This window comes from Oncorhynchus nerka, linkage group LG18 (assembly GCF_034236695.1).
Source record: "Oncorhynchus nerka isolate Pitt River linkage group LG18, Oner_Uvic_2.0, whole genome shotgun sequence".
Taxonomy (NCBI): Eukaryota; Metazoa; Chordata; class Actinopteri; order Salmoniformes; family Salmonidae; genus Oncorhynchus; species Oncorhynchus nerka.
In genome coordinates, this window is record NC_088413.1 from 58848905 (window position 1) to 58867074 (window position 18170).

Sequence of the window (18170 nt, forward strand, 5' to 3'; positions counted from 1 at the left end):
GCCCTAGCCCCCTACCAACCTGGCCCCCTTCCCTTGCATTACTGCCACATTATCCCCCTCCCCTCCTCACTTGTTGGTCTCTCCAAACAGCCCCAACACATGAATAATGAGAGCAGCGTGGCTGGGGAATGGGGAGGTGCTGTCATATTTATTTAGCTGCCCGCTGGGAAGAGCTCTTTAAGGAAACATGCTCTTTATGTCTTACTTTCCGCGAGCGCTGGTGAGAATAGGTCAAGTGGTGCTTATGTTTGACTAAGCATGATTATCCCTCCACTGCCACTGTACTACAGGGTAGACGTGAAGAAAAGACTCAGAGGGAGATATTCTCTATTACAGTGGCAGAAGAACACAACATTAGTCATTTTATACTCTCATTTTATACTCCATAGCAGTAGCCTAATTACAATCCCTTAAAATATGTTGTTAACTAAGTACAACCATTTTCATGTTGTTTTTGGTATCCTTAATGATCAACATGACATGCAGTATACCCAACTGCTTCCCCAACCACCTCTCCCTTAATTCACCAGAGAATGGAATGTATAGTACATCCTATCCCAACTCCAACGGCATATTAGTCTATATAGATCTCTGGTTTGTAACATAATCGCCGTACTGCATGAAGCAAGATAAAGAGACTGGGCCAGAAAGACAGGTTCAGCGCTTTACTATCTGATGAAAAATTAATGCCAATATATCATCTGGGGGAATAAGAGACTACAAAATATGTAGTGATGGTCATAAATGCCTGGCCAGTGTCGGGTCAAAGTAGGAGATAGTAGAGAGAGTGTAGAGATCAAATATGCAGAGAGAGACTTAGTCCAGCGTTCTAATGCATACTTCTGTATATTCAGCATATCCACAGATTGAAAACTACGCTAATTTTTACAGAGTGGGTTTCGCCACATATTAGAATGGAGGTAGAGATTACCTCTGGCTCTGTGAAGTCCTTCAGGAACCAGGTCACCCTCCTCTCTCCCACCTCCAGCGAAGTAAATACATTTCCCAAATTAACAGAAAGATGTGAAATGCATCTTAATGCACGCCACACGCTATCTTCTCCTTAGATCAAGGTCAGGCGTCTTACGGCGGCGTGCGTGAGTGTGAAACCAATGAATCTGGTCACGGGAACTAGGGACTGGAGGAGATGCTAGTCTAAGCTCTACGAAGCCATCGGCTCAACGCCATGTCCAGGCTCAGGGGCTGGAGATGGTCAATGCTCATGTGACTAAAGCAACCCCTCTGGAGTTCATTACTGCAGAAAGGTCATTCACTCAAGAAAAAAGAAAATACTAATTATAACTTTATAGCTCTACCAAAGGTGTAATGCAGTTTCCTAACATCAGGCGCTCTATGGAACTACAGTACATTTGAATGCATCACAACACACCTAACATCTCTTTTTAAATGTTCACATTTTAGTCATTTAGCGCTCTTATCCAAAGTGACTTACAGTAGTGACTACATGCATTTGTCATACTTTTTCATGCTGGTCCCCCATTGGAATTGAACCCTGGCGTTACAAGCCCCATGCTCTAACATCTTAGCCACACGGGCCATGATATAACTGAATTTCAAGACATTCAGGGAGATCTTGGAAGTGCAAAGGAATTACTTTTTTCCCTCAGTGCCCATGTTAAGGTTAATAGTTAATACCTTTCAAAGCAAGGCATTTCAAGGCTTTACCTCCCCTACTGATTAAGCGAGTACATGGTAAGGAATTAGTGCATGTTTTTAGTCCATTGGAAAAGGCTCCAGTTTATCTCTGTAGACGTCTTAAGGGAAGTGTAAGGGAAGTGATCTCCAAAGATCAGCAGTCCGCTTAAAGGGGATCTGCCAGAGACTTGAGTTGAATCGCTCTACTTTCCCCCGACTGTATAAAAGAGGAAGTGATCAATAGAAGAATCAAATGTCAGGGGCTACAGGTTTTTCCTCTGATCAATGGAGGGGGATCAGAGCTGAGAGAGAGAGAGAAAGAGGAACAGATACTATTGAGAGATTACATTGACATAATTCAGTGGCAGATGCCCCCGCACACACTGACACACACACATGCAGACACACACACACAAACAGACACATACACACACGACACACACTCCCACGCTACAGTACCGCTGTGCCACCTCTCAGTAATAGGCTCTATCTTGTTATGTTCCCTGGGCTGACAGGTGAGAGCACAACAGACATGTTTTAAAGGAGGGTGAAAGAGGCTGATACACAAGAAACCTTCCTGTATATCACTCTGATTAGAAGACACGCGATAGAACAACCCCATTCCACAAGAGCACCCTTACTACAACATAAAGCATCCTTACTACAACATAAAGCATCCTTACTACAACATAAAGTACGTACACACAAGCCACATACATGCATACACATAAAAATGGATTCACACCAACACATAAGTAAGACATGTACACAGACAGCCACTGAATGTGTGCTTCAGGGGATTCAATTGTTTGGTTCCATAAGAACCTATTAAAAGAATGAACATGCAATGTGAGATGTTTCAAACAGCCCAAGTGTAACTTGGCCTTCATATGGAGCCTGCATCTTGAGTGGGGAGTGAACCCAGTTTAATGTTACTGCAATAGGGTTAGATAGTTCCACTACACTATGGGCAGGTGGACAGAGCATGTGATGAGAGCAGACTGGGGGCCCAATCAGCAGATAGGGATAGGAGGGCCATCGTGTGACCATTTTTCCGCTGCCCTCGCTCATCACCACTCGTGATTAAAAATGCTGCAACACGCTTACAAGCATGCAAAGCTGGCAACAGGGGCTCTTTGAAATAGTGCTGACGGGGGTTTAGCAGGGTGGCTGCCTTGAAAGGCAGGGTTCACCATGCCTCGCCATGTGGCCTTCTGATTTTCCCAGCTAAAATAGGGTCCGCCTAAGCCCCCCTTGGCACTGCCAACCATCCCAGACATCCTGACACTTTCCCTAGGGAGAGACATCCAGAACAGGTGACGGGCTCAAAATAAGGGCCCCTACTACGGCCGGCCACACAAAGTGAGGGAAGACAGGCCCTTTTGTAGGAGTGTGCTCTGAGTGGGATTATTGTTGTTTTTGGAGAGAAAGAGGAGCCCTAGGTCAGCTGGCCTCCGCCCCCGCCCCTAGCCCGCCGCTAATCTGTGCACAAATGCCAGCCGCCTTGGCCAAAAGCCCTTTACCCCTTTACCCCTGCACCCTGCTTTGAGCTGACACCCGAGATAACCAGCCACAATCACCCTCCCTTTACCCAAACACAGGGTGATGGTGCAGGCCGTTAAACACGGAGGTGATGAGGCAGAACTCACCCCTCTTCACGCACACATTCACATACACACAGACACATTTACATACACACAGACACATTTACATACACACAGACACATACACACAAATACATGCAGTACCGATGTACCGGACACAAACAAACAATCCAAAGCTTGGTCCATGGCTCACCGAAGTGACACATAGGCTTGACCAAGGCCTCTGTGAGTTTCTCCAAGAGGAGTCAGACACATGGAAAGAACTGTTCTACTTTTCTCTCTCTCTCTTTCTCTCTCTCTCTCTCTCTCTCTCTCTCTCTCTCTCTCTCTGACACAATCCCTTGCTCTCTGTCTCATTCTCTCCCTGTCCTCCCTCCCTGTATGGTCCTGTTTGACTGTAAAATGAGACAGGTTAGTGCCAAGCTTTAATTCCTGTCAGCATCTGGTAATTATGACCGGGAAAGCTCTAATTACAAGAGGCACCCATGTACCTGGGACTCCTCGTCACTGTGGCTTTACGCTGGCTGACACGTACAGCCACATGACTCACCAGCCAGCCCAGCCCAACACCACGGGACAGCTCATAGGCTACGGTACATTCATACCACCTGGCTGTATCTGAGCTCCTCAGGAGAGCCCAGAGAAACTCTAGAATATGGTGACATCACAATTATCGCTGGTATTTTCCACTCCTATAGTACAACCAGATAAATCTGAATCGTAACCCTCCTAAAGCACTTAAACCTAGCAAGCACCAACTTGGTGACATAGGAGTCCGTCTTGTCATGGGTTCATACTCGAGGCCTCGTCCCTGAATAGATTTACTGGTCAAATATTCCTTGACACTATTTTTACATGCTACATATGAAAGATGTAAATTGGGGAATGAGGAATTTGTGATGTTCGCTAATGTGGCAGCCGTCAGATGATCCCCCAGTGTTTGCTGAGAAGGATGGGTCTCTTCTGGGAATTGTGGGTAATTAGGTTAGTAGGTTGACAGTGTCAGGAAATTTAAAGACAATCCTAATCAGATGTGTTTCTAGGGAATCAAATAATTTATATAAGTCGAATAAAATCTCCTTATTCTATTCCTACACGATAATCCTGTTTGCTATAGCTACCCATGCATAGAGTCTAGTTTGGGAGAAGGGGGTATGGTTCACTCAATGGAAGGGGTGAAAATGACCGTTTTCATAATCCATCGTTTCAGTCCTTTCTATTGAATGAAGGCTATTATTTACGTACTAAATCATCTCCTTTTTGCTCCCCATCCATCCCCACTGTCTGTTCCCTCCATTGACCTCTAATCACTGTACATAGGGACATCCAAACCCATCCTCCAAGAGAGTACAGGCTGAGGGGGAAATTGTATTAGCCTCATTTGCAGTGGTCACACAATACCCAGCTATGACACTGTCTTTGTAGTTATAAAGTGATGAAATCATCAAGCAAGTCCTCTCCCTGTCAGTGATTTTAGCAGAGGGCACTTGGTGTGCTGACAAATAAATCTCCTCCACCAGCTAGACCATACATACACTACAGGATAATACCTCTGATCAAATCTGGTTTAGCATCCATTTGTTTAGGGGAAATGGATAGACATTTGCTATACAGGGTAAAGATCCATCAGGCACATTCAGCAGTGTGCAGGACCGTGTCCCTGTGTAGGACCGTGTCCCTGTGCAGGACCGTGTCCCTGTGCAGTACCGTGTCCCTGTGCAGGACCGTGTCCCTGTGCAGTACCTTGTCCCTGTGCAGGACCTTGTCCCTGTGCAGGACCGTGTCCCTGTGCAGGACCGTGTCCCTGTGCAGTACCTTGTCCCTGTGCAGGACCGTGTCCCTGTGTAGGACCTTGTCCCTGTGTAGGACCGTGTCCCTGTGTAGGACCGTGTCCCTGTGTAGGACCGTGTCCCTGTGCAGTACCGTGTCCCTGTTTAGGACCGTGTCCCTGTGTAGGACCGTGTCCCTGTGTAGGACCGTGTCCCTGTGCAGGACCGTGTCCCTGTGCAGGACCGTGTCCCTGTGTAGGACCGTGTCCCTGTGCAGGACCGTGTCCCTGTGTAGGACCGTGTCCCTGTGCAGTACCGTGTCCCTGTGTAGGACCGTGTCCTTGTGCAGTACCGTGTCCCTGTGTAGGACCGTGTCCCTGTGTAGGACCGTGTCCCTGTGCAGGACCGTGTCCCTGTGCAGTACCTTGTCCCTGTGTAGGACCTTGTCCCTGTGTAGGACCTTGTCCCTGTGCAGTACCGTGTCCCTGTGCAGTACCGTGTCCCTGTGCAGTACCGTGTCCCTGTGCAGTACCGTGTCCCTGTGCAGGACCGTGTCCCTGTGCAGGACCGTGTCCCTGTGTAGGACCGTGTCCCTGTGCAGGACCGTGTCCCTGTGCAGGACCGTGTCCCTGTGTAGGACCGTGTCCCTGTGCAGTACCGTGTCCCTGTGCAGTACCGTGTCCCTGTGCAGTACCGTGTCCCTGTGCAGTACCGTGTCACTGTGCAGCCCCATCAGGATGATGCACGTGAAACATAAATGTTTTGCATACGATTAAATGAAATCACCAAACACCATCCTGTATCACATAAATGTTTTGCATACGATTAAATGAAATCAACAAACACCATCCTGTATCACATAAATGGAACACTGCAGATGAAATATTTTTACTCCGTTGAAAAATAATAGAATAGAAAGGACAATCCAAATGGAAACACTCTTATCAAATAATGAAATAATAAATAACTTATGTTACGATGAGGCTGGTGACATTTACAGTATCAGTGCGGGTCCCCTGTGAGTGGCAGAGAGTGATAAGGCCTCACTACTGTCCCGTGAAAGAGGGGTGAAAGAAGGAGCCTTTATTGGAAAGCTAACCTCTATCTATCTGTGTCATAATTCTATGAGACTGTACACCAGACAGTGTGTGGATGTGGTTGTGTGTTCATTCCTCCTACAGGAGCTACATGGCTGGACACAGAGGCCTCTAGACACTGAGCTCACCGGTACCTGCCTTGTTGTTCATTAGTATGCCGTCCACCTCACCCAAAAAAACGAAATAATTAGAGGACCAGTCTGTGAGATCATTGACCCTGCATTAAATATTCATATGTTTAGAGCTCCGTCAGGCTCGGCAGTGTCACAGTAGACCAGCCAGGCATGGACCGCATATGGGAACGCAGAGTCCCTCTGACACACTGGCACTCCCTTTACTCTCTCTCACCATGCAGACAACAGAACAGAGCCATTCCTCTGGGCAGACACACACACCTCAGCTTGGTCAGGCATTCAGACATAATGCCCCCTCATATAACAAGAGGAATAGTTTAGTATTGGTTTTTGATCATTTCGGAGTCTGATGAGTGAATCTGAGTGTGTGATTGGGGAATTAGACGTAAATGTGTAACTCTCTACCAATAACAATGTACTAATTGTGGAACTACTTAAAATTGTTAAATTGTTATTTTTATTGATAACATTCCTATGTTGTAGAATTGATTCATTCATTTTATTTGTCCGAATGGTGAAATTGGATTTCCTACTCAAAGCTCTCCTTGCATCTTGTCATGTGTCAGGTGTGCGTCTGGACCGTGTGCGAGGGGGAAGACAGAAGTACAAGAGGAGGATGGATGCAGAGAACACAACGTACCTGGGCCTCACACTCCCCCCTCCTGCCAAAAAACCCCGTGAGTAGTGCTCTGTTACCTCACTACCCATCCCCCTTCCCGCAGAGTTCCCCCAGACCAGGTTCAGTTAAAGACAGATGCATTTTATTCACACCAGATTCTCCTGTTGTCTGGATAGATGTATTTCCATAGGAGAGCAATTCTAGAGAATATATATTAGGCCAGACAGGCATTGTTCTGGTAACAGCTGAGTTATGACAAATCTCAGAGCAGATGACCGATATTAAACAGTGACTGGCTTCTCAGGGATAGCAGTCCTAGGAATATCCTCTCACATAATGTTGAGTAATGTGAGGAGAATTTTCATTATCAACCATATTAAACCATTCATTCGTTTACTTGTTAGAGGGAGAAAGAGAGAGTGAATGATTGTATATCCTAGCATGTACGTTTGTATCTGAGAGTACCTGTATTTGCATCACAGTAATGTGACTTTTGACTGTTGTTTTGACCATCTCTGCTTCCTCGTCAGTCACAAAGATAGTGTCCCACTTACTGGTGGCCGAGCCAGAGAAGATCTACGCCATGCCTGACCCCACCATGCCTGAGAGTGACATCAAGGCCCTGACCACGCTGTGTGACCTGGCTGACCGGGAGTTGGTGGTCATCATTGGCTGGGCAAAGCATATCCCAGGTACGCCCACCCATCTACAGCCCACTGCACTAGTTGAGCACCATAGAAAGATATAGAACACCATTCACTCATGATCAGCTGTAACATACTGTGTAGTTAAAACAACAACACGTGATAGAGGTTTAGATACAGAACCAGCCATTCATTTCAACTGGTACAATCTGACATCATGATTAGTCCTTGTTAGTTCCATTTAGAGTAGTTCAACACCAAGTCACCCTAATGAACCCTCTATCCCATCATCCATTTCCCTGCCTTTGCTTCCGATGGGTGCGCATGCACACACACACTCACACACACACACACTCACACACACACACTCTCACACACACACACACACTCACACTCACACGCACAAATGCAAACACATATAATTAAAGTCAGCAGCTCACATGGACCTAGGGGCAAAATGGAGACAGCTTTAAAATAATCAAATCAATCGAGTCCAGCTAAAATCCCTACTCTGAATGGGGAGGGACTACAGCCCCGGTGTCAATATATGCCATAACCACAGGGGAGATTTAGAGCAGAGCACAGGACCCTCCCTCTGAAACAAGACAGCTCACTCACTCATTCACTCACTCACACACACACACACACACACACACACACACACACACTTCAATTGAATTATTGATAGGCATAATCATGTTTCTTCTCTGCTCCATAGACATCGTGATAGACGAGGTGTTAGGTAATGAGATGCTGTTAAATTAAGAATACCACATTCTATGTCAGCAGACATTCTGCTCCCTTCTAGAGTTTTCTCCTGATTCTGACAGTCAACATATTGTTTAGGGACTCTTTTAGCAACCAAAGCAGAGTCTGTGTGATCTTGAGGTTGACCCTGATAACTCTAGAACATTATAGCACACTGGGCATAGAGGTAACCCACTGAAAGACTGTGTCCCTCAGTCCAGCCTCTGTTGTATAGCCTCTGTACCCTCGTCTTCTCATCAGCATAGTAGACGTGTCTGCGCTGACATCAGCTGCAGAACGCCTGCTGTAGTTTCAGCTGGGCCTCTCCTGGTTGTGTGCAGGACATGTAGGTGTGACAACTGTACCTGGACAGACAGGTGGTCGGTATATCTTAGAAGAGAAGAAGTGTAGTTGTCAGCTACAGATCTAGAGATTAGGACGTTCCCAACCAGACTGTTCTGTACAGCCCATTGTCAGCAGAGGGAGAGTTTAACCAAGGAGCTTACCCAGGACTGGATCAGACTGACCCAATAACACAGTCCCATCCCATTTACCTTGCCAAAACAAGCCAGCCAGGTACACTACCTCTGGCCAGAATATACAGAGAAAACACCACTGTTCACCTCTGGCAATGTGCAGGATTGTAGTATTATACAGAGAATATTATAGAATTCTCTTCAAATGATTGAATAACTTTAAAAGTATATGAGAGTTGAATCGGTTTGATTACCGTTAGGCTATTAAACTGATATTAAACTCATGTTGTCAGGGCCTTTGTCTTCCTGTGTTGACATACAGGACAGTAAATATGGCGTGCTAACTGGAATGCTCTGTATGGCAAAGCTTTTAAGTGCTGCGTTAATCCGATTATCATAACCTGCATTGTACAGTGGATAGTTGACTAATCTTAATTGGATTTGCCATGGAAGGCCTGAGAATGCTCATCACTCCATAATGATGGTTTAACCCAAAATCCAACCGGAAGCCAGACTGTCTGACATTTGTAAATGTGTGGAAACACTTGGCTTTGCATAGTGTTACTGTTGTACTGTACAAGCTGCAGCAGGATGAATTAGCATTCTGATCTGCCTGTATACCCACACACAAACATTTGCATCTCTTACCTATTGTTTATATTTACATGACTACTCATAGGAGTCAGCGACTTACTGCATTCAGGGGTTATACATTTCAATTACAGAGTCTCAATTCTATTTTTAACTTCTAAAAATGATAACACAGTGTCAGGACTATAATCTCATTTTCAACCTTTATGATTCTTTACCTACCCCAAAAGTGGTAATAAAATGGTCAAATTAGAATGAAAAGGGAGACTGAAACTAACTCCAAAGCTCCCCTGTTCTCCCTGTGGTGAGCTCTGTATTAGGTCTTTCCCTCTACACCAGCCATGAAATGGCTGCATAATTGAGTTGTACATGGCTGAACCTGATCAGAGATGGTTCACTGGCTGACCCAGACTCCATGCACTAATACTCTATGCACCAATGGCACCCCAGGGCAGTCTAGCACAGCCACAGAGCACAGAGGACCATATTTCTCCCCCCATCCACGCTCTCTATGAGGAAAAGAGAGGGAGAAAACTGCTGATTGCATTCTGATAGATTTTTTTGGCCTTTGGCAATGGAATTAAAAAGATTAACAGTTCATTATGAAGTGGGCCACATTGATTAGGACATTGACAGATGGGCAATGACCAGATTCCAAAGGTAACAATTTATACGTCAAGAAGATTGGCACTTAAGTTCTCCCAATATATTTTTCATTGCCCCTTTTCTTGGCTAACATTTGAAAAAGTGTTTTAAAAGTGCTGTAATTTGACATGGAGTAGATCTAACCGAGTCTAATTGGAGGATGATTAAGGAACAGCAAAGCGGTACTATTAGCTTCCGTAAACGGTATCATTCTCTCACAAGATCCCATATCAATTTAGTGTGTTATCTCTCCTCTAATTTATGGGCTAGAAATACATTACATTACCATACTACATTATAGTATAATTGTACAGTTATACTGTAGCTGAGAATCTCCACCCTAGACGGCTGGTGGCACCGGAATTGGGGAGGACAGGCTCATAGTATTGGCTGAAATGGATGGAATTGTATCAGACACAAAGACATGGTTGATACCTATCACGTTTCAGGTAAAACCCAGATGTAGACAGTGTCGAAGAAACAAAAGTGTATTTCTAAAACAGGGGCAGGCAAACGACAATCAAAGGCAGGCAGTGGTCAATAACTCAGAGTGGATGCAAGGGGTCCAGAACGGCAGGCAGTCTCAGGGTCAGGGGTCAATAATCCAGTAAGGTACAGAACGGCAGGCAGTCTCAGGGTCAGGGGTCAATAATCCAGTAAGGTCCAGAACGGCAGGCAGTCTCGGGGTCAGGGGTCAATAATCCAGTAATGTACAGAACGGCAGGCAGTCTCAGGGTCAGGGGTCAATAATCCAGTAAGGTACAGAACGGCAGGCAGTCTCAGGGTCAGGGGTCAATAATCCAGTAAAGTACAGAACGGCAGGCAGTCTCAGGGTCAGGGCAGGCAGGGGTCAATAATCCAGTAAGGTAGAGAACGGCAGGCAGTCTCAGGGCAGGCAGGGGTCAATAATCCAGTAAGGTAGAGAACGGCAGGCAGTCTCAGGGTCAGGGGTCAATAAATCCAGTAAGGTACAGAACGGCAGGCAGTCTCAGGGTCAGGGGGTCAATAATTTACATTTACATTTAAGTCATTTAGCAGACGCTCTTATCCAGAGCGACTTACAAATTGGTGCATTCACCTTATGACATCCAGTGGAACAGTAGTGCATCTAAATATTTTAAGGGGGGGGGGATTACTTTATCCTATCCTAGGTATTCCTTAAAGAGGTGGGGTTTCAGGTGTCTCCGGAAGGTGGTGATTGACTCCGCTGTCCTGGCGTCGTGAGGGAGTTTGTTCCACCATTGGGGGGCCAGAGCAGCGAACAGTTTTGACTGGGCTGAGCGGGAACTGTACTTCCTCAGTGGTAGGGAGGCGAGCAGGCCAGAGGTGGATGAACGCAGTGCCCTTGTTTGGGTGTAGGGCCTGATCAGAGCCTGGAGGTACTGAGGTGCCGTTCCCCTCACAGCTCCGTAGGCAAGCACCATGGTCTTGTAGCGGATGCGAGCTTCAACTGGAAGCCAGTGGAGAGAGCGGAGGAGCGGGGTGACGTGAGAGAACTTGGGAAGGTTGAACACCAGACGGGCTGCGGCGTTCTGGATGAGTTGTAGGGGTGTAATGGCACAGGCAGGGAGCCCAGCCAACAGCGAGTTGCAGTAATCCAGACGGGAGATGACAAGTGCCTGGATTAGGACCTGCGCCGCTTCCTGTGTGAGGCAGGGTCGTACTCTGCGGATGTTGTAGAGCATGAACCTACAGGAACGGGCCACCGCCTTGATGTTAGTTGAGAACGACAGGGTGTTGTCCAGGATCACGCCAAGGTTCTTAGCGCTCTGGGAGGAGGACACAATGGAGTTGTCAACCGTGATGGCGAGATCATGGAACGGGCAGTCCTTCCCGGGAAGAAGAGCAGCTCCGTCTTGCCGAGGTTCAGCTTGAGGTGGTGATCCGTCATCCACACTGATATGTCTGCCAGAGATGCGATTCGCCACCTGGTCATCAGAAGGGGGAAAGGAGAAGATTAATTGTGTGTCGTCTGCATAGCAATGATAGGAGAGACCATGTGAGGTTATGACAGAGCCAAGTGACTTGGTGTATAGCGAGAAAAGGAGAGGGCCTAGAACAGAGCCCTGGGGGACACCGGTGGTGAGAGCACGTGGTGTGGAGACGGATTCTCACCACGCCACCTGGTAGGAGCGACCTGTCAGGTAGGACACAATCCAAGCGTGGGCCGCGCCGGAGATGCCCAACTCGGAGAGGGTGGAGAGGAGGATCTGATGGTTCACAGTATCGAAGGCAGCCGATAGGTCTAGAAGGATGAGAGCAGAGGAGAGAGAGTTAGCTTTAGCAGTGCGGAGCGCCTCCGTGATACAGAGAAGAGCAGTCTCAGTTGAATGACTAGTCTTGAAACCTGACTGATATGGATCAAGAAGGTCATTCTGAGAGAGATAGCGGGAGAGCTGGCCAAGGACGGCACGTTCAAGAGTTTTGGAGAGAAAAGAAAGAAGGGATACTGGTCTGTAGTTGTTGACATCGGAGGGATCGAGTGTAGGTTTTTTCAGAAGGGGTGCAACTCTCGCTCTCTTGAAGACGGAAGGGACGTAGCCAGCGGTCAGGGATGAGTTGATGAGCGAGGTGAGGTAAGGGAGAAGGTCTCCGGAAATGGTCTGGAGAAGAGAGGAGGGGATAGGGTCAAGCGGGCAGGTTGTTGGGCGGCCGGCCGTCACAAGACGTGAGATTTCATCTGGAGAGAGAGGGAGAAAGAGGTCAGAGCACAGGGTAGGGCAGTGTGAGCAGAACCAGCGGTGTCGTTTGACTTAGCAAACGAGGATCGGATGTCGTCGACCTTCTTTTCAAAATGGTTGACGAAGTCATCTGCAGAGAGGGAGGAGGGGAGGAGGATTCAGGAGGGAGGAGAAGGTGGCAAAGAGCTTCCTAGGGTTAGAGGCAGATGCTTGGAATTTAGAGTGGTAGAAAGTGGCTTTAGCAGCAGAGAGAGAAGAGGAAAATGTAGAGAGGAGGGAGTGAAAGGATGCCAGGTCCGCAGGGAGTCGAGTTTTCCTCCATTTCCGCTCGGCTGCCCGGAGCCCTGTTCTGTGAGCTCGCAATGAGTCGTCGAGCCACGGAGCGGGAGGGGAGGACCGAGCCGGCCTGGAGGATAGGGGACATAGAGAGTCAAAGGATGCAGAAAGGGAGGAGAGGAGGGTTGAGGAGGCAGAATCAGGAGATAGGTTGGAGAAGGTTTGAGCAGAGGGAAGAGATGATAGGATGGAAGAGGAGAGAGTAGCGGGGGGAGAGAGAGCGAAGGTTGGGACGGCGCGATACCATCCGAGTAGGGGCAGTGTGGGAAGTGTTGGATGAGAGCGAGAGGGAAAAGGATACAAGGTAGTGGTCGGAGACTTGGAGGGGAGTTGCAATGAGGTTAGTGGAAGAACAGCATCTAGTAAAGATGAGGTCGAGCGTATTTCCTGCCTTGTGAGTAGGGGGAAGGTGAGAGGGTGAGGTCAAAAGAGGAGAGGAGTGGAAAGAAGGAGGCAGAGAGGAATGAGTCAAAGGTAGACGTGGGGAGGTTAAAGTCGCCCAGAACTGTGAGAGGTGATCCGTCCTCAGGAAAGGAGCTTATCAAGGCATCAAGCTCATTGATGAACTCTCCGAGGGAACCTGGAGGGCGATAAATGATAAGGATGTTAAGCTTGAAAGGGCTGGTAACTGTGACAGCATGGAATTCAAAGGAGGCGATAGACAGATGGGTAAGGGGAGAAAGAGAGAATGACCACTTGGGAGAGATGAGGATCCCGGTGCCACCACCCCGCTGACCAGAAGCTCTCGGGGTGTGCGAGAACACGTGGGCAGACGAAGAGAGAGCAGTAGGAGTAGCAGTGTTGTCTGTGGTGATCCATGTTTCCGTCAGTGCCAAGAAGTCGAGGGACTGGAGGGAGGCATAGGCTGAGATGAACTCTGCCTTGTTGGCCGCAGATCGGAAGTTCCAGAGGCTACCGGAGACCTGGAACTCCACGTGGGTCGTGCGCGCTGGGACCACCAGATTAGGGTGGCCGCGGCCACGCGGTGTGGAGCGTTTGTATGGTCTGTGCAGAGAGGAGAGAACAGGGATAGACAGACACATAGTTGACAGGCTACACAAGAGGCTACGCTAATGCAAAGGAGATTGGAATGACAAGTGGACTACACGTCTCGAGTGTTCAGAAAGTTAAGCTTACGTAGCAAGAATCTTATTGACTAAAATGATTAGAATGATACAGTACTGCTGAAGTAGGCTAGCTGGCAGAGGCTGCGTTCAGTAAGGTACAGAACGGCAGGCAGTCTCAGGGTCAGGGGTCAATAATCCAGTAAGGTACAGAACGGCAGGCAGTTTCAGAGTCAGTGTCAGGTGTCAATAATCCAGTAAGGTAGAGAACGGCAGGCAGTCTCAGGGTCAGGGCAGGCAGGGGTCAATAATCCAGTAAGGTACAGAACGGCAGGCAGTCTCAGGGTCAGGGCAGGCAGGGGTCAATAATCCAGTAAGGTACAGAACGGCAGGCAGTCTCAGGGTCAGGGCAGGCAGGGGTCAATAATCAGGGTCAGGGCAGGCAGGGGTCAATAATCCAGTAAGGTACAGAACGGCAGGCAGTCTCAGGGTCAGGGCAGGCAGGGGTCAATAATCCAGTAAGGTACAGAACGGCAGGCAGTCTCAGGGTCAGGGCAGGCAGGGGTCAATAATCCAGTAAGGTAGAGAACGGCAGGCAGTCTCAGGGTCAGGGGTCAATAATCCAGTAAGGTACAGAACGGCAGGCAGTCTCAGGGTCAGGGCAGGCAGGGGTCAATAATCCAGTAAGGTACAGAACGGCAGGCAGTCTCAGGGCAGGCAGGGGTCAATAATCCAGTAAGGTAGAGAACGGCAGGCAGTCTCAGGGTCAGGGCAGGCAGGGGTCAATAATCCAGTAAGGTAGAGAACGGCAGGCAGTCTCAGGGTCAGGGGTCAATAAATCCAGTAAGGTACAGAACGGCAGGCAGTCTCAGGGTCAGGGGTCAATAATCCAGTAAGGTACAGAACGGCAGGCAGTCTCAGGGTCAGGGCAGGCAGGGGTCAATAATCCAGTAAGGTACAGAACGGCAGGCAGTCTCAGGGTCAGGGCAGGCAGGGGTCAATAATCCACAGCAGGCAGTCTCAGGGTGGGGTAAGGTAGAGAACGGCAGGCAGTCTCAGGGTCAGGGCAGGCAGGGGTCAATAATCCAGTAAGGTAGAGAACGGCAGGCAGTCTCAGGGTCAGGGCAGGCAGGGATCAATAATCCAGTAAGGTACAGAACGGCATGCAGTCTCAGGGTCAGGGCAGGCAGGGGTCAATAATCCAGTAAGGTGGGGTAAAGTACAGAACGGCAGGCAGTCTCAGGGTCAGGGCAGGCAGGGGTCAATAATCCAGTAAGGTACAGAACAGCAGGCAGTCTCAGGGTCAGGGCAGGCAGGGGTCAATAATCCAGTAAGGTGGGATAAAGTACAGAACGGCAGGCAGTCTCAGGGTCAGGGAAGGCAGAACGGCCAAAATCGTGAAGGATTAGAAAACAGGAGCAAGATACAGGCAGGAGCAGGGGAACAAACGCTGGTAGGTTTCACAAACAAAACGAACTGGCAACAGACAAACAGAGAGCACAAGTATAAATACACAGGGGATAATGGGTAAGATGGGCGACACCTGGAGGGGGGTGGAGACAAGCTCAAAGACAGGTGAAACAGATCAAGGGGTGACAAAAGCGTTCCATTCACTCCATTCCAGCCATAATTATGAGTCGTCCTCCCCTCACCAGGCTCCTGTGATCTCAACCACAGGACTAACTAACACAATAGCTAGATAGACATAATAATTGTTAGTCAATAGTCCACACACTGTAATCAGACTGTACAGTCAGTACATTGAGTTTATGTATCAGGAAGTAAGTTGGTGTGGCTGTTCCCTGGCACAGTTTGCTATTATCATCTCTGAGGATAAGGTTCTCTAATGACAGCCTTTACTTTTGATTAATTAGTAATCATTATGAAGCTTTGAATACCAGCATCACTCTCTGCTCCAGATAGAGCCAGCAGCAGAGGGAGGAGACTAATATGGGCGTGGGCAAACTGGGACTGGGGCTGGGGCCCGGTCATTAAGGTCAGTGTTAGGGGGACGATGACAGATGGCTTGTTGCTCGTAAGGTGCTAACAAACTTTGACACACATAGCTGCCCACTGCCCCCCCAGCCACCCACCCACCCCAGCTGCATTTCACTGTCCACACGGTTTAGGATTGAACTCAGTATACCGCCAGTCTCCACATGGCTATAACCTGTGTGTTCCCCTTCATTAGTGGTGATGGTCACAGAGGGCGGGTGTGCTGCTGAACCCCCAACCCCTCCAAAACTACCCCCTCAGTACTTAACCCAGGCACAGTGTGAATGTCACGTGCCCCAATGTGGAATCTGCCATGCATGCCGCTCTTATAAGAGGGTCTCATTGTTAGAGGAGGCAGACGTTTGTCACCTGCTGTCAGACCTCCCATTCTGCTTCCAGGGTCAGAATGTTTTCTGACGGGAATTCTGTGGCATGATTCTGTGGGTTCACTGAGTGCTGGATGTTCTCCTCCTGCTGTTTGTTTCTAGTCCACAGACCTAAACCTGCTCTGCTATGATTGATAGTGTATTTCAATAGGTGAAACACACTACATATCCTAGTATGTTTAGTAAGACATTTCATGGTAAAATATATATATTGATATATATTGATAAAACCCAGAATGGCTGATTTCGTTTTTGAAATAGCAAAGTCTAACATTGCAGTTCGACCCAAACAACCTAATGAATTGTCCTGGTTCTTGTTGTTATTTATTAGTGATCTACTTGATTTAATTGCAGCCTGTCAGCTCAGTGTACAGACTACGTTGGTCATGAAGCTTATGTTTAGTTGTTAGCGGGGAACAAGGTGCTGATGTTTAGGAGAGATCACGCCTCTTGCATGTTGTCGTATCTGTGTCAGCTCCCTACACCCCCCTCCTTCCCACAGCCCCCTTCGGGTTCCTGTTTTCTTTTTGTCATTCAATTGTGAAATCTACTTACTGTGTTGTCGGGCTGATCCCACTCAAGCTGCTTAATATCCTTGTAATAGAGTGCGAATACTGCCGGGCATTACATCAGCACCTCATCAGTGTACTTTATTAAATATAGACACCAACAGACAGCTCTTAGTATATTCACTTTACCCTCTGACGTAGACTTCAACACACCAGATAAAGATAGATTGAGCAATCAGGTGGATGCTGAACCCAGGGAGGCAGACAGGCAGGCAGAGTGGGTTTCTGGGAGATTGAGATGGGGGGAGTATCAAGATGGCCAGGCAGGGATGGAGACCAGGAGGGAGACTGAGAGAGAGAGAGAGAGAGGCAGGGAGGGAGAGAGAGGCAGGGAGGTAGAGAGAGGTAGGGATAGCGAGACACAGGGAGGCAGGCAGGCAGGCAGGCAGGCAGGCAGGCAGGGAGGGAGGGAGGGAGGGAGGGAGGGAAAGGCAGGCAGGGAGGGAGAGAGAGAGGCAGGGAGGGAGGGAGAGAGAGAGAGGCAGGGATAGAGAGACATAGGTAGGGAGAGAGGCAGGGAGGGAGAGAGACAGGCAGGGGAGAGAGAGAAAGGCAGGGATGGAGAGGAGAGAGAGAGAGAGAGAGAGAGAGGCAGGGAGGGAGAGAGAGAGAGAGGCAGGGAGGGGAGAGAGAGAGAGGCAGGGAGGGAGAGAGAGGGAGAGAGAGAGAGAGAGAGGCAGGGAGGGAGAGAGAGAGAGAAAGGCAGGGAGGGAGAGAGAGAGGCAGGGAGGGAGGGAGGGAGAGAGAGAGAGGCAGGGATAGAGAGACATAGGTAGGGAGAGAGGCAGGGAGGGAGAGAGACAGGCAGGGAGAGAGAGAAAGGCAGGGATGGAGAGAGAGAGAGAGAGGCAGGGAGGGGAGAGAGAGAGAGAGGCAGGGAGGGAGAGCGAGAGGGAGAGGCAGGGAGGGAAAGAGAGAGGGAGACACGGGTAGGGAGAGAGGCAGGCAGGGAGGGTGAGAGTGTGTGAGGCAGGGAGGGAGAGAGCAAGGCAGGGAGGGAGAGAGAGAGAGAGGGGCAGGGAGGGAGAGATAGAGGCAGGGATAGAGAGAGGCAGTTAGGGAGAGAGGCAGGCAAGGAGGCAGGCAGTGAGTCTGGGACAGAGGCAGAGAGACTGGGAGAGAGGCAGGGAGGCAAGCAGGGAGAGAGACAGCGGGAG

At 48.7% G+C, this 18170-nt stretch overlaps 1 protein-coding gene across 8 annotated transcripts in view; it reads left to right on the forward strand.

Moving 5' to 3' along the window:
• The window catches only part of LOC115146232 (steroid hormone receptor ERR2), a 68752-nt gene that overhangs the window by 29107 nt on the left and 21475 nt on the right, over positions 1-18170 (forward strand). For all 8 annotated transcript variants that reach the window (XM_029688187.2, XM_029688184.2, XM_029688189.2 and 5 more), the window contains 2 exons: positions 6827-6937; positions 7410-7571. In XM_029688187.2, the coding sequence (XP_029544047.1) occupies positions 6827-6937; positions 7410-7571 (273 nt within the window). The remainder of the gene's footprint in view (positions 1-6826; positions 6938-7409; positions 7572-18170) is intronic.